A 16,204-nucleotide genomic window follows, 5' to 3' on the forward strand; every position below is an offset into this window, starting at 1 on the left:
GAAACAACTTGTCCTTTTTTCTTCCTTGCACCCAGCAGAAGAAATGGGTTTTGAGGTCACCCAAAAGCTGAGCAAACCACGATGGATGATCAGGATTTGTGGCAGTGGTTCTGATCACGAATCGTGCTTTGCTCGGAAATTAAAATTATTTCCTCTTCGGTCTGTTTTATCGCCCACAATGGAGGTTTCTAAGAGATGGGACAGCCATTTATCCGGAATGGTATACTGGAGAATCTCCTGCGTGAGCGGGGGGGGGGTTGGACTAGTTGACCTCTGAGGTCCCTTTCCAACTCTGCTCTGCTTTTCTGTTCTTGTCTTTCTCTGTCTAGGCCTTCGATCTCTTGGACCTCCTTGGAGAACCTGTAGTTACATCTCCTGCTCCATCCAATCCAGCCCATTCGCGAACAGGATCCCTTCTTGGTTTGCTTCAGGATCTCAAAACTCCAGGTAGAAAGAGAGGGATCTATTAAGCAAAGAGCTACGGAGATTCTCAGTCATCCACATCCCGGTTGTTCCCAACGGTGCTTTTTTTCAGGAGGCGATTGGACTTTATTTTTTTTCCCCTCTCTCTCTTTGAAGATGTTTCGCTTCTCATCCAAGAAGCTTCTTCAGCTCTGACGGGATGGCGGGGAATGGAAAGATTTATATTCCTGGTCATTTGCATTCTTTTAGAGAGCTGTTGAGGCCACCTGGAGCTTTTACCTGTGTTCTCGGGATCACCTGAGCGGTGCAAATGGGCGTGGAGGCTTCTTGGCTGCAGGATGTTTTATGCCCTGGGTTTGCACCCCTCAGGTGACCCCGAGGACACAGCTAAACCTCCCAGTGGCCTCAACGGCTCTGTTCTGAACCAGCCTGCTACCGGCCTTGCAATAAGGCAAACCCCTGTTCAAACAGTAGAGACTGGAGAGCGTCTGAGGCTGCAAAGCGTCTGCCAAGATTTATTACACAAACAACAGAACAAGAAACAAAAACACTGGAACTTGAATCCTCAAACGGAAGGGTTGCTTTCAGCAACCAGCCCTTCCCCAAACACTCCTTTTATTTAGAGTTCAGGGCGTGGCCTCCCTGTGCCTCCTCCCGAGGAGTCCCACAGCCTTTCTCTGTTTGTTCCTGCTCGACTGCCTCCTGCGTCGGGCGTCCTTGAACAGGGCCAGCTGTGGGTCATCATCCTCCGCACTATCGGGCTCACGCAGCTGAGAAGAGGGCCCCGGCTGGGGGCTCTGCGAAGCCTCCAAGCCATCATCAACCAGTTCGTCTTCCACATTCTCCTCCTCCCCCTCATCTGAGTCATCCGAGACATCTGAGCCGGCTGCCGGACCCACAGGCTGGCCCTGAGTCACAACAGGCTCCACAGAAAGAAGGCAAACGACCAGCTGTCTGCAAGGAGTATAAATCCTTCCCTTCCCCACCATTCAGTCAGAACCTGAGGAAGCTTCTGCGATGAGAAGGGAAAGGTCTTCAAAGGAAAATGAGAAATCCCAGTTGCCTTGTCAAAAAAGACCTTTTGGGGTATTGAGCAAAGGGTCCCTACAACGGGCAAGCATATTGGCTGGATCGCCTCTCATCCCTGATTTACGACCGCAACTGAGCCCAAAATGTCTGTCGCCGGGCGAGACGGTCGTGAAGTGGGTCCCGTCCCGTTTTACGACCCAGCTTGCCACGACCTTTAAGCGAATCACTGCAGTTGTTAAGTCAGTCGCCCGCTTGGTGAAGCGAAGTCCGGCTTTATTTATTTGCTTATTTTATTTTAAGGGACGCGGTGTGGCTCAGTGGGTTAGGACGCTGAGCTTGTCGATCAGAAGGTCGGCAGTTTGGCGGGTCGAATCCCGAGTGCCGCGTAACAGAGTGAGCGCCTGTTACTCGTCCCAGCTTCTGCCAACCTAGCAGTTCGAAAGCACGTAAAAATGCAAGTAGAAAAATAGGGACCACTACGGTGGGAAGGTAACAGCGTTCCGTGCGCCTTTGGCATCTAGTCATGCCGGCCACATGACCACGGAGACGTCCTCGGACAAGCGCTGGCTCTTCGGCTTTGAAATAGAGATGAGCACCGGCCCCTAGAGTCGGAAACGACTAGCACGCGTGTGCGGGGGAACCTTTACCTTTACCTTTACCTATTGTATTTTATTGGATTTACATACCGCCCTTTCCCGAAGGACTCAGGGTGGTTTATACAGGGTACTTAAAACACGGATACGAAAAATTAAAAACCATTAAAAAGAATTAAATTTAATCCCTGGAAAAATATAACTTTGCTCGTCAGAAGGTCACAAAAGGGGATCGCCTGACCCTGGGGGAGGGGAGAGACGCTGTCACCGTCATAAAATGTGAACCGGTTGCCAAGCATCCCAGTTTCGATCGCGGGACCGCGGGAGATGTTGAAACGGTCACAACTTTCAGGAAATCCCTTGTTTTTTTCAGTGCCGGTGTAACTTTGGAGGGTCACTAAGCGAACCATTGTAAGGGGAGGACTTGCTGTATTTATAATTTGTGTGAGCGTGTGGAAAGCCTTCTCACCTTTACGTCCGACGCCAAACTGCACAAGAGCCGGGAACAAGGATTTCTTTCCCGGTTCAGGACCACAGGACGTTAAATGAAATCTCAGGAAAATAAGAATTTGATGGATCCCAGGAGACATCGGGGGAGGGGGGAGGGGGAGGGCTTAAAAGGGTAAGCCAGGGAGAAGATCCTTGGAAATCTGCCTCTGCTGTCTTGGGAAAAACACAGTTACAGGTAGTCCTTGAGTTACGACGTTTGTTTAGTGACCTTTTGAAGTTTTTGCCCAAAGCGACTTATGATTTATGGCCGGAGAAGTCTTAAAAAAAATAATCTTCGAAGTTGACAAAGCTAGACCAGACCACCTTGTCTGAAACTAACCACGTTTTCCGCAGAGGCCGTTCCCTCCCGCATGGAGGTCTGCAAACAGAACGGGCTGCTGCTGGAGTTCGCCATGAGTCGGGCGCCGCAGGAACCCACGTTGCTGCTGATCACGGCCACGGTGACCAACACCGGCCCTGGAGACATTGAGAACTTCTCCATGCAGGTGGCGGTGCCCAAGGTGAGGAGCATTCACCACTATAATAATAATAAGTTGGAAGGGACCTTGGAGGTCATCTAGTCCAACCCCCTGCTCAGGCAGGAAACCCTATACCATTTCAGGCAAATGGCTGTCCAGTCTCTTCCAGTGTTGGAGCATTCACCACTTCTGGAGGCAGGAGGAGGAGGAGGAGGAGGAGGAGGAGGAGGAGGAGGAGGAGGAGGAGGAGGAGGAGGAGGAGGAAAGAGCAACAAAGATGATTAGGAGAGTGGAAGCTAAAACATATAAGGAAGGGCTGCTGGAATTGGGGATGTCTAGTTTAATGAAGAGAAGGACGAGGGGGGACATGATAGCAGTTATTCCAGTATCTCAGGGGCTGCCCCAAAGAAGAGGGAGTCAAGCTATTCTCCAAAGCACCTGAAAGCAGGACGAGAAGCAACGGATGGAAACTAATCAAGGAGAGAGGCAACCTAGAATTAAGAGGAAATTTCCTGACAGTGAGAACAATTAATCAGTGGAACAGCCTGCCTCCAGAAGCGGCGGATGCTCCAACGCTGGAGGTTTTGAAGAAGAGACTGGACAGCCATTTTGTCTGAAATGGTATAGGGTTTCCTGCCTGAGCAGGGGGTTGGACTAGATGACCTCCAAGGTCCCTTCCAACTTTACTATTATGATTATGATTAGGAGGAGGAGGAGAACTGTGGGGTCCTTGGTGCTCTCTGAGCTTGTTCGTTTTCTTGCAGACGTTTCGTGACCCAACTAGGTAGCATCATCAGTGCTAGAAGGGAGGAGGAGGAGGAGGAGGAGGACTGTGGGGTCCTTGCTGCTCTCTGAGCTTGGTTGTTTTCTTGAAGACGTCTCATTGCCAAGCTGGGGAACATCATCAGTGCTAGAAGGGAGGGGGATTTGCAGAAAGGAGGAGGAGGAGGAGGAGGAGGAGGAGGGCTGTGGGGTCCTTGGTGCTCTCTTGAGTTTTCTCGCAGAGCTTTCGTGACCCAACTAGGTAACATTGTCCAAACTACGAGCGAGGGGGGATTGTGGAGAGGAGGAGGAGGAGGAGGAGGAGGAGGAGGAGGAGGAGGAGGAGGAGGAGGAGGAAAAAGAAGCATGTTTTTTTGTTAGATTGATTTGGGTCTCACCTTCTCATCTCGAGCAATTTCTGTTCACTTACAACTGCCTTCTCTTCCCTCTTCCTTTTTTTCCCTTCCCCTCTTCCTCCACTTCCCCTCCGTCTTCTGCTTCCTCTTCTTCCCCTTCTTTTCCCCTCCCTTCTTCTTCCTCCTCTTTCCCCCTCCTCCTCCTCTTCCTCTCTTCTTCCTCTCCCTCCCCCTGCTCTTCTTCACCTGATCCTCCCCTTCTCCTTTGCCTCTCCTTTTACTCTTTCTCCTCTCCATCTGTGTCTTCCTCCGCCTCTCCTTCCTCTCCCTTCTTCCCTTCATCCTTTTTCTTTCTCTCCTCTCCTCTTCTTTTCCTTCCTTTCCTCCTCCTTCTCTCCCACTTCTCCTTTCCTCTCCCTCTTCTTCCTTTCTTCTCCTCTCCATCCTTTCCTTCACCTCTCCCTCTTCCCTTCTTCTCCTTTCCCTCCTCCCCTTCTCTCCCACTTCTCCTCTTTCTTCTTCTTCCCTCTCTTCTCCTCTCCATCCTTTCCTTCACCTCTCCCTCTTCCCTTCTTCTCCTTTCCCTCCTCCCCTTCTCTCCCACTTCTCCTCTTCCCTCTCTTCTTCTTCCCTTTCTTCTCCTCTCCATCCTTTCCTTCACCTCTCCCTCTTCCCTTCTTCTCCTTCCCCTCCTCCCCTTCTCTCCCACTTCTCCTCTTTCTTCTTCTTCCCTCTCTTCTCCTCTCCATCCTTTCCTTCACCTCTCCCTCTTCCCTTCTTCTCCTTTCCCTCCTCCCCTTCTCTCCCACTTCTCCTCTTCCCTCTCTTCTTCTTCCCTTTCTTCTCCTCTCCATCCTTTCCTTCACCTCTCCCTCTTCCCTTCTTCTCCTTTCCCTCCTCCCCTTCTCTCCCACTTCTCCTCTTTCTTCTTCTTCCCTCTCTTCTCCTCTCCATCCTTTCCTTCACCTCTCCCTCTTCCCTTCTTCTCCTTTCCCTCCTCCCCTTCTCTCCCACTTCTCCTCTTCCCTCTCTTCTTCTTCCCTTTCTTCTCCTCTCCATCCTTTCCTTCACCTCTCCCTCTTCCCTTCTTCTCCTTTCCCTCCTCCCCTTCTCTCCCACTTCTCCTTTCCTCTCCCTCTTCTTCCCTTTCTTCTCCTCTCCATCCTTCCCTTCACCTCTCCCTCGTCCCTTCTCCTCCTCCTCTTCCTCCTCCTCTCCATCTCCTCCTTCCCTTCCTCCTCCTCCTCCTCCTCCTCCTCCTTGCAGTCTTTCCAAGTGGAACTTTTAGCCCCCAGCAGCTGTACAGTTCCAAGCCAGGGGGGCTCCCCCCTCACCCAAGTCGTTCGAGTCTTGAACCCCAAAAAGGTAAGAATGAGGAGAGGATCGCTCAAGACACCCTGTGATCTCATTCAGAGATCTGCTTCAAATCCGCTTCTCACCCAAGGGGACGCCCTGCCGAGGTCCTCCAGAAATCCAGGCGGTGGCGGAGATTCTTTCACCAAGTTTTCCTGCAAAGGGAAAGGAAAGGACTTGGCGTGTCTTTGTAAAGCAGCCATCTGGGTACTTTAGCCCCTGTTTTATCAGCAAGTCAGTGGATTAAGGCGGATTCTCGGGGGGGGGGGGGAGGGAAGGGGGGAGGGCTTTGATCCTCTTTCTAACCCACTCCTGATTGAAAGGGGAAGCTGGCTACCTGTCTGGAGACGCGGAAAGGGACTTTTCCGGGCCCTCCCCTTCTGCAAAGGTGGTCGCAAACAAACCCAGGCTCAGCCATTATAAGGCCTCTCCTGATCTTTCCCATCAATCAGAGGCCACTGCTTTAGCTGTCTTGTATCAGGAGGAGGAAGAGGAGGAGGAGGAGACTGTGAAGTCCTTGGTGCTCTCTCTGAGCTGGGTGACATCATCAGTGTTAGAAGGGAGAGGAGGAGGAGGAGGAGGAGGAAGATGATGATGATGATGATGAGGAGGAGGAGGAGGAGGAGGAGGAGGAGGAGAAGACTGTGAGGGCCTTGATGCTCTCTCTGAGTTGGGTGCATTTCTTGCAGATGTTTCCTGACCCAACTAGGTGACATCATCAGTGTTAGACGGGAGAGGAGGAGGAGGAGGAGGAGGAGGAGGAGGAGGAGGAGGGCTGTGGGGTCCTCCGAGCTTGGTAATTTTCTTGCGGACATTTCATGACCCAACTAGGCAACATCATCAGTGCTCAAAGAGAGGAGGATTTGCTCTCTGTTTATCTACAAGTGGCTTGCCCTGTCACTGATGTTGGGAATGCCTTCCTAGTGGTTCCCTAATCAAGGAACTGACTGTCTAGATCCTAGTGTATAAACAAAGAGCAAAACCTACATTGCCATCATCCGATCACGGGACACAAACAAACGCACTCACACGACCGCAGGGGAGACACGGCTGTCGTTAACTTTAAATCCGCCACGGGAGTTGCCTCAGGGAGGCCTGTGGTAATTTCAAACAGTCGCTAACTAACCGGCCGTAAGTCGAGGGCTTACCTGTACAATGTAAAATACGTTGCTCTGGCTTCCACCGGGATCTGTTTCGATTCTCCAAGCATTTGGTTAGTGCAGAGATGTGGCGTTATGCCTCTTTACTTGTTTCTTGAACCCAGATCCCTCTCCGGATGAGGTTACGCCTTTCCTACACGCTGCCTTCTGGGGCTGTCGTACAACACGTCGAAGAGCTCAACTCGTTCCCAGAGACTGCGTGGAAGTGAATAGTAGCTCGCCCAAGGAGCCAACGGTTCCTGGAGTAACAGCTACTCCTTATAGCTGGTGGCGTTTTATGTTCCCTTCAGATGCCCTTTTGAATAAACACCTATTGTGATCCCAGAAAGCGGGTTTTGCCTGGCGTGAATGAAAACACAGACAAGGTTCTTCACAGAATACCGCTTTACAAGGCCTCGGTAAGGCCACCCTTGGAACACGGCATCCAGTTTTGGTCACCACGATGTAAAAAAAGACGCTGAGACTCTGGAAAGAGTGCAGAGAAGAGCAACAAAGAGGATCGGGGGACTGGAGGCTAAAACATATAAGGAACGGTTGCCGGAATTGTGTACGTCTACTTTAATGACGAGGATGATTTGAAAAAAGAGTAAAGCTCACGAAGTTCAGATTCAGGCTCGTGCATCTCTGTATAAAGCTCTTTTCTATAGGTAACATGTAATGCTGCTCCACTGTCAAAAGTCCAAAGAAGTCGTCTGTCGTACTCTGGTTGAGGTTGTGGATCGTTGGTTAAAGCCAAGGTGGCAAGTGGAGCTTGCGGATCACGCCTGGGACCACGACCACGTCGTCCGCCTCTACCTCTGCCTCCTCTGGAATCTGTTCCTCTGGGCTGGTACGTGGTGGGCGCCGGAAATCGTTGGGGACAATCCCAGGTGGCATGTCCCACACGATTGCAGATGTAACATCTCGGCATCCTTGGAACGTAGGCCCTTCCACGGAAGGGACGCCTCGCTGGAGCTCTGGATGCAGGTGGTCCTCTTTAAACGTGGCGCGGCATGCATTAAGTGCCTCTTCTTCGGTTAAAATCCTGCATACATGATCCACTGTGCGTTGAGCAATGGGCACTTGATTAATCTTGGTAAGAGCATCTTTCCATTCATAGTTCAATGAGTTAATGATAATGCTGATCATTTGAAAATCATCAACAACCTAGAACTTCCTGACAGTTAGAACCATTAGCCAGTGGAACTACCTGCCTCCAGAAGCGGTGAATGCTCCAACACTGGAGGTTTTTAAGAAGAGACTGGACAGCGCTTTGTCTGTAATGGTATAGGGTTTCCTGCCTGAGCAGGGGGTTGGACTAGATGACCTCCAAGGTCCCTTCCAACTTTTTTATTATTATTATTATTATTATTATTATTATTATTATTATTATTATTATTATTATTATTATTATTATTATTATTATTATTATTATTATTATTATTATTATTGATAGTCCTGAGCCAGGTGTCATAAAAGAGCCAAGGTTGCCTACCCACTAGGCTGTGGGAATTCTGCAAGTTGAAGTCCACAAATCTTAAAAGTTGACAAGTTACAACAATTCGCTTAGCGACCATTCAAAGTTACAACAGCACAGAAAAAAGCGACTTAGGATCGTAGCCTCCCCTTGGTGACGTGATCAAAATTCAGACACTTTGGCGACTGGCTCCTATTTATGACAGTCGTAGTGTGCCCGGGTCATGTGATCCCGACTTTCCGACAAGCAAAGTCAGTGGGGTGGTGGTGGTGGGGTTTTGAGCCAGATTCACTTAACAACCGGGGTAGTAACTTAGCAACGGCAGTGATTCACTTAAGAACGGAGGCCAGGAAGGTCATAAAAATGGGGACAAACCTCAAGCGATGGAACATTTGGGCTCAACCGTGGCCGTTAAGTCGAGGACCAGCTGAAGGAAGACCACTTTGCCTGTCGCAAAAGGGGATCGCATGAACCCCGGGGACACAGCCACCGTCGTTAAGTCCGGAACAGTCGCCAAGCGTCTGAATTTCTATCTCACGAAAAGGCGGGAAACCTGTGAAAACCTGTCATACTGTAAGTCCCCCTCTTTTTCCCCCAGTGGCGTTGTAAACCTTTCAAAGGTCACTAAACGAATCATGGAGGGGGGGTGAGGGGGCTCTGCTACGGCGTACTTCCGAAGCAGGACTTCTCAACGCGCGGGCAGCAGCCAGGCCGTGGCCGAGGGCGGTGCACGCACGTGGGAAGGTGGTAAATACGGGAATCCCGATCGCTCTTCCGCAGCTTTCCTCCCCCCCCCCGCCCCTCCTCACTTCAACTGCCAGGAAATCAATTCAATTGATCAGCCAGATGGGGAAACTCCACAACAAGGCAGCGAGACTAAATGGAAATCAATGGCAATAAAGAACGGAGCAGAGAGAAGCCACTTGTCGTATCGACAACAGCGGCACGCGCACGGATTTTCTCCCTCGGAAGAGTCAATTCAGAGGTTCTGTCCCAGGGTTCACACACACACAGACACACACACACACACACACACACACACAGACAGATCTGGCCCTGCCTAAATCGTCCCACAGATATGCACCCCTCAGGAGACACCCACCCCCCCGCCATAAGACGAACTAAACCAAGGGAAGAAACTTATCAGAATAGAGCTGAAAGGGACCTTGGAGGTCTTCTAGTCCAGCCCCCTGCTCAAGCAGGAGAACCTATCTCCCATTTCAGACGAGTGGCTGTCCAGTCTCTTCTTTAAAAGCTCCACTGACGGAAGGACCCACGATTTCTGGTGGCAAGCTGTTCCACTGGTTAATTGTTCTCCTTGTTCAGTGTCTCCTTAATTCCAGGTTGGTTCTCTCCTTGGTTAGTTTCCACCCATTTGTTTCTTGTCTTGGAAAAGGAGTTGACCCCCCACTTCTTTGGGGTAGCCCCTCAAATACTGGAAGACCATGCCCACCCCCCACCAGTCCTTCTTTTCTCTAAACTGGCCATACCCAAATCCTGCAACCGTTCTTCATGTTTTAAGTCTCCAGGCCTTCAATCAGCTGATCTTCTTTGAACTTTTTCCCAAGGACCATAGAGATGTCCTCTATGGGGCTGGGGTCCCCAACCTGTGGGCTGGAGCCCACTACCGGCCCGTAGTCTATTCTCAAGAGGGCCGCGTGAGTGGCCGGCTGGTGTGCACAACTCAAAAAAGGTTGGGGAACTTTGCTCCGTGGTGTCCCACCAGCTTCTCACATCTTGAAGGATGAATCAGCCATGTTGGGCACAAATGGGTAAACCCTGAGCTATCAGCTCTCCTGCTCTGGTCTCCAGCTTCCACCCCACCTGTCCAACATGTTGACACTGGAGGAAGTCAAGTCTCCCTTCAGTTCTTCTCAGAAGGTCTGCCCAACCAGTTCACGTCTCTCATTGAGGCTCTTCCTGAGCACGATAATCCAACTTAAGCCTGCCATATTCCAAGCCAGCCCATACTTCGGTCAGAAACCCTGGTCAAAGCTAACTACGGAGGTCCTCAACTCCCACCATCCCTGGTCAGCTGGAGCAGAAAGGAAGGCTCGCCAGCGGAGCAAGCAACATCAAGCAAACCACCATGCTTTGTTTGGCTGGGGCAGGGGTAGGCAACCTTGGCTCTTTTATGACTCGTGGACTTCAACTCCCAGAATTCCTGAGCCAGCTTGGCTCAGCTTGGAAACCTCTCCATTTCTCCTCAGCATGGCTGGCTCAGGAATTCTGGGAGTTGAAGTCCACGAGTCATAATGCGGCCTAGGCCTAGGGCAGGGGTAGGCAACCTTGGCTCTTTTATGACTCGTGGACTTCAACTCCCAGAATTCCTGAGCCAGCTTGGCTCAGCTTGGCTCCCTCTCCATTTCTCCTCAGCATGGCTGGCTCAGGAATTCTGGGAGTTGTAGTCCACGAGTCATAAAAGAACCAAGGTTGCCTACCCCTGATCTAGGTCACAATTTTCGGCTGTCGAAACCCTGAGCCAACCAGGTTAATGTAGCAAGAAGGGCCAAGTTGGCTAGACGGTGTGTGTTCAGATTAAAAAGCTGGGCTTCCTTAAGTTTAGATGTTCCTTCTTCCATCTCTTGATCTCCCATCACGTTTCAAGCTGTTTTAAGTCTGATCGCGGACAAAGCCTTTTCCCCTCAGATAATTCTAGAACAATCCAGTGATTTTTTTCCCCAGCCAATAAGCCCCTCCCCACTTCAGGCATTGGCTCACCTGCTGTGAAACACGAAATGCTGAAGCCGTGTTTCTCAATCTTAGCCCCTTTAAGATGGGTGGACTTCAACTCCCAGAATTCCCCAGCCAGCCTTGCTGAGACTTGAGAAACACAGTGGAAGGAAAGGTGAAGAGTTCCACTACCAAATTTTTTTAAAAAAAAAATAAAAAAAATGAAACTATCCTTACAATATTTTTGGAAGAAAAAGGAGAGTTTATTTGAAATGCTTTTCTAAAAAATTTTTAAAAGATAATTTAATTTAATTTAAAGATAATTCTGGACTATCCCGTAGTTTGGAGATAAAACTTTCTGTCCCCATCCTGGTTCTTCACCCATCAGACTTTTCCATCCTGAGCCTCCGTTGTATCTATCACTATCTATCACTTTCTGCACAGTTCCGGCCTCCATCAAGGCCTGGTAATGGGTGGGTCTGAATCTGTGCAAATACACCGACATCTTGCCAGGAATGGCGGTTCCTTCTTCCAAACCTAGCAGAGGAAGAAGAAGCAGAAAAGAGTTTTCTTTCTTATCGACAAGGTAGAACAAAAAATTTGAGCAAAATTCCAAGTAGAAACGAACGAAGGTGGTGTCAACTTCAATCTGAAACTTTCCTAATGTCCCTTTTCTGAAGCGGAGAAGGCATTCAAGATGAAGACATCCGATCATTTTAAAAAAATATATATTGAATTTTATCACACACTCGTACACAAACCCACAAGACTGAAGACGATCAGCCTTACCTAGCTGCCTGGAAAACTTCTGAATCTTCTCCAGAGCTTCAGGGGCATCTTCTAACTGCTGGACCACGGCTTCCACCTCACCCACGGCATAGCCGAAATCCACCATGTCCAGATCAACGTGCAAATCCCCCGCACGGTATTTGTGCCGCGTGGTCACAAAATTAGCAAACACCTGCAAGCCCAGTTCTTCTACTGCTTTGTTCACACAAGAACTCCAGTTCTGTCCTGGGTCTCTGTTCAATAAACCACAGAGGCGCGTCACAATATTTTGGGGACACGTCACTTCTTGGTACTGGGTGGCTGTGTGGGACGATCTTGTGTCCCTCGGTGGTTGCAAAACTGGAGAGGACAGATGGTTATCTGTCTCTGCCGCACATGGGGTCCCCTTGCTTCCCACCACCCTAACCAGGGGACATTTTAGCTCCCAGCCCACCCCCTCGCGATCCCGCAGCCAATGATCCGCTCGTGTCAAGCACCAATCAGGGACATCATAGTAGCTGTCACGAAAAGAGACATGGCCTTCCAAGATTGCCCCCAGCTCGGCTAACTTCTTGATGGTGTTGGGCCCAAAAATAAATTTCTGTTCTACCTCGATGTCTCCGGAAATCTGATCTGAGGCACACACAAAAAAAGAGAAAGAGTCCAAAATTGTAAAGAATCGTAACGATTTTTTCCACAACAAATTGGATTCTGCTCTTGGTGACTTGCTCAGCTGGTTTTGCTATTTTGGAGAACCTGCTGATGACAAATATCTTAAAATACATTGATAGGGCTTTGAACTCAAAATTGTGTAGGGGCTTTTTAATCTTCTAAGTCCCTTTTAGAGGCTTACCTCCTAGCAAAATCAGAGTGCTTGACTAACAGAAACCATCTTCCACTGCCTTAATCTTTTAAAAACACAACAGGGTTGCAGCTATAGGAAACCTTAGACTGGGGGAAAAAAAAACCTTTCTGATTTCCCCAAATAGCATTTCCTGTGTTACTCCTCCTTCCTTCCTGTTTCAGAAACAGGTCATTTTTCATTTAATGACAACTTTTCTTGACCTGAAGATGCTTCCTCCCATCCATTTTATACTCAGAATCAGCCTCAAGGTTGGTGGGACAGACCGCAGTGGGTGAACAACACTGGCCCTTCCACGTCCCGGTTAATGGAGGATTTGAACCCAGGCCTCTGAGGGGCTGCCTTGCCTTGCCATGATTTCAGGAGAAAATCAGCCTGAGATGCATTTACCAAGGCAGTCCTCGACTTACGACCGCAATTGAGCTCAAAATTTCTGTTGCTAAGCAAGGCAGGTAAGGGAGTTTGGCCCCGTTTTACGACCTTCCTTGCCACAGTCGTTAAGTGAATCTCTGCAGTTGTTAATAATACGGTCGTTAAGTGAATCTGGCTTCGCTTGTCAGAGGTTCGCCAAAGGGGATCGTGTAACCCTGAGACACTGCGACCGTCATAAATATTGAGTCAGTTGCCAAGCGACTGAATTTTGATCACATGACCACGGGGATGGTGCAAAGATCGTAAGTGTGAAAAATGGTCGTAAATCACTTTTTTTCAGTGCCACTGTAACTTCGAATAGTCACTAAATGAATGGTTGTAACTTGGGGACCACCTGTACAAGCTAATGAAGCACAAACCATGGTTTGTAAGCTACATCACCTAAAGTGGGTCAGGGGGAAAAACGTAAAAGAAATCTTTAAGGCAGGGGTCTTCAAACTTGGCCCTTTGATGACTTGTGGACTTCAACTCCCAGAATTCCTCAGCCAGGCACGCTGAGGAATTCTGGGAGTTGAAGTCCACAAGTCATCAAAGGGCCAAGTTTGAAGACCCAAAATAGACTTTTAAGAGGAGTGGACTTCAACTCCCAGAATCCCTCAGCCAGGCACGCTGAGGAATTCTGGGAGTTGAAGTCCACAAGTCATCAAAGGGCCAAGTTTGAAGACCCAAAATAGACTTTTAAGAGGAGTGGACTTCAACTCCCAGAATCCCTCAGCCAGGCACGCTGAGGAATTCTGGGAGTTGAAGTCCACAAGTCATCAAAGGACCAGGTTTGAAGACCCAAAATAGACTTTTAAGAGGAGTGGACTTCAACTCCCAGAATCCCTCAGCCAGGCACGCTGAGGAATTCTGGGAGTTGAAGTCCACAAGTCATCAAAGGACCAGGTTTGAAGACCCAAAATAGACTTTTAAGAGGAGTGGACTTCAACTCCCAGAATTCTTCAGCCAGGCCCACTGGCTGAGGAATTCTGGGAGTTGAAGTCCACAAGTCATCAAAGGACCAGGTTTGAAGACCCAAAATAGACTTTTAAGAGGAGTGGACTTCAACTCCCAGAATTCTTCAGCCAGGCCCACTGGCTGAGGAATTCTGGGAGTTGAAGTCCACAAGTCATCAAAGGGCCAAGTTTGAAGACCTGAAATAGAGTGGACTTCAACTCCCAGAATTCCTCAGCCAGGCACACTGGCTGAGGAATTCTGGGAGTTGAAGTCCACAAGTCCTCAAAGGGCCAAGCTTGAAGACCCTCCCTGCTTTATGGCTTTCCGATCTGGACTAGCAAATCCCCACAACTTTACACCCGAGACCTTCACGTGCATCGCAACGTTCCTGCTTCACTGCACGAGTTTTGCAACTGACCCCTTCGTGTGAATGGCACGTTGCCTGGTTCACTGCAAGGCTAACCCCGGACAAGGCTTAACAGGCAGCCAAAAGCCGGCAGCAGCCTGGCCTGGTGCGGGGGAGTGGGAGAGGGAGGAAGGTTGGAATGAGGCTTGGGGAGTTCACTGCTATCTTAATCCGGATTAATTGCACTCCTTCCCGTTGCTCCGACTCCGACCCGGCCCCCTCCACCCATCCTCGGAGCAAGCCACTGACCTTTCCCCGGCTGGGGGTCCGGAACTGCGGGCAGAGCAGAGCCCCGCTCCATGTTCGCGCTGGACTACAACTCCCAGCCTCCTTTGCAAAAGGGGCTCGCCGGGCCGAGCGAAGCCGCAAGCCTGGCGAGGCTTTTCCAAAGCGAAAACAAAGAGGGGAGGACTCAAGTCCTCGTTCGGACGTTCAGTGGGGGTGGGTGGGGGGGTGGGGAAAGGAAAAGCAGCTGCGCAAAAGGCCGGGAGCGGCGCAAGGGCGCTTGGGAGTCGTAGTTTCCCCGCCTCCCCAGCAGGTACCTTAGCCGCTCGCCTACCTCCTTGCTCCTTCTTTCCCCCCCCCCACTTTTTTTTTAATTTTCTCCTCTGGCTGTTCTATTTTTTATTCCTCTCCCCATGTGACTGTCTCGCTCCCTCGATCACCGTTGCCAGGGAAACCGGAAAGCTGCAATTAAGAGCAGCGGGGGGGGGGGAGGGAGGGGGTGCATTCCCAACCCGGGAAGGTGTAAAGGGGGGGGGGAGAGAGAGAGAGAGAGAGAAACGGCCCAGGTTTAACTCCTTGCAAGCCAACATTCCCGGGTTCCCTGGGCGGAAGGACAAGCAAGATTTTCCCCATTGCCCCCACCTCTTCCCAGTATTTTTTTTTTGGGGGGGGGAGGTAGGGGGTGGGGGGAGACCTGCCCAAGCCGGGCACGGGTGGGAAAGAACCTAATCTGAGATTCCCCCGAATGTTTTAAGAAGATTCCCTTTTTTGCAAAAATAAAATAAAATCAAATAACCCCCTCGTTTGTTTGGTTGTTGTTGTTTTTTTTGCAATAAATTCTCTTTTTCCGGGAGGAAAGTGATAGGGGGGGGGGGGAGGGAAGGGCAATCTTCCTAGCTAGAATAAATGATCCAGAGGGATAATCGTCGTCATCATCGCTTATAATAAGCACCGGGCAACATTTTGTAGGTTGCAATTTTTTTTAAAACAACAACAACAGATCAACAAATTTTCCTGCGCTTTGGAAAAGCAAGTTTTCTCTGCCTGAGCTATTTGGCTTTCCATTCTCTTATCACATCTGGAGGGTGCTAAATTTGGGAAGGATGGGGCCCACAGCTGGGGCATCCACCCTTGCAAGGTGGGGAGACAATGGCTGCGGTCCCATTTTCTGGGGCGCTAAGCCAAGATTGAGAAAAATAGGGCTGGTCCTCGGCTTACAACCACAATGGAGACCGGGATTTCCCTTGATAAGCAAGGTGGTTGTTAAGCGAGTCTTGGGCCTTACAACCACAATGGAGACCGGGATTTCCGTTGATAAGCAAGGTGGTTGTTAAGCGAGTCTTGGGCCACATCTGCTTCCCTGCCAAAGCCCTGGTGCGTGATTTCTTCCCCCCACCATGTGATTATAAGATAGTCCTCGGCTTATGACCACCATGGAGACCGGAATATCGATTGCTAAGCAAGGCGGTTTTACAATCTCTTTTGCCCCCGTTGTTAAGCAGGTCACCGTTGTTCAGTGAATCCCATTGCTTGTTAAATGAATCCGGCTCCTCCCGTTGACTTGTTGGAAACCGGCTGGGAAGGCTCGCCAGTGACTTCGGTTGTTAAGTGAGTCATGAGGTCGTTGAGCGAATCCAGCTTCCTCCATTGACCTTGTTGGAAGCTGGCTAGGAACATCACAAATCACAATACATTGGTCGTAAGTGCAAGGACCGATCGTAAGTCACTTTTCCCCAGGGCTCTTGTAACTCTGAACGGTCGCTAAGTGAACCATTGTAAGTCAAGGACTACCTGAGTTCAGG

The 16,204-nt window shown here is 49.9% G+C and overlaps 2 protein-coding genes and 1 long non-coding RNA gene across 4 annotated transcripts in view; 1 reads left to right on the top strand and 2 right to left on the bottom strand.

The window, feature by feature from the left end:
• Window positions 1-7,571, top strand: part of LOC308677721 (AP-1 complex subunit gamma-like 2) — a 28,228-nt gene extending 20,657 nt beyond the window's left edge. For both annotated transcript variants that reach the window (XM_081344367.1, XM_081344366.1), the window contains exons 19-22: window positions 330-447; window positions 2,889-3,055; window positions 5,398-5,496; window positions 6,749-7,571. In XM_081344367.1, the coding sequence (XP_081200493.1) occupies window positions 330-447; window positions 2,889-3,055; window positions 5,398-5,496; window positions 6,749-6,853 (489 nt within the window). In that variant the 3' untranslated portion in view covers window positions 6,854-7,571. The remainder of the gene's footprint in view (window positions 1-329; window positions 448-2,888; window positions 3,056-5,397; window positions 5,497-6,748) is intronic.
• Window positions 3,127-6,766, bottom strand: LOC308677722. The gene is made up of 3 exons (XR_014028554.1): window positions 6,633-6,766; window positions 5,571-5,639; window positions 3,127-4,052 (listed from the first exon to the last, which is right to left on the bottom strand). It is a non-coding gene; the product is annotated as an uncharacterized lncRNA (long non-coding RNA).
• A 3,263-nt stretch (window positions 7,572-10,834) lies between the features above and the next one.
• On the bottom strand, window positions 10,835-14,613 carry LOC308677468 (thiamine-triphosphatase-like). Its single transcript, XM_081343907.1, has 3 exons — window positions 14,427-14,613; window positions 11,563-12,174; window positions 10,835-11,310 (listed from the first exon to the last, which is right to left on the bottom strand). The coding sequence occupies exons 1-3, from the start codon at window positions 14,476-14,478 to the stop codon at window positions 11,087-11,089; spliced, it is 888 nt and encodes a 295-aa protein (XP_081200033.1). The 5' UTR covers window positions 14,479-14,613; the 3' UTR covers window positions 10,835-11,086.
• Window positions 14,614-16,204: the final 1,591 nt, after the last annotated feature.

Source organism: Vipera berus (assembly GCF_964194415.1).
Source record: "Vipera berus genome assembly, chromosome: Z".
Taxonomy (NCBI): Eukaryota; Metazoa; Chordata; class Lepidosauria; order Squamata; family Viperidae; genus Vipera; species Vipera berus.

Coding starts and splice junctions, on each gene's coding strand:
- LOC308677468 (XM_081343907.1), bottom strand. CDS start 14,478: ATGGAGCGGGGCTCTGCTCTGCCCGCAGTTCCGGACCCCCAGCCGGGG. Junction 12,175..14,426: donor GGACCCCCAGCCGGGGAAAG/GTCAGTGGCTTG, acceptor TGTGTGCCTCAG/ATCAGATTTCCGGAGACATC. Junction 11,311..11,562: donor GAAGTTTTCCAGGCAGCTAG/GTAAGGCTGATC, acceptor TTCCTCTGCTAG/GTTTGGAAGAAGGAACCGCC.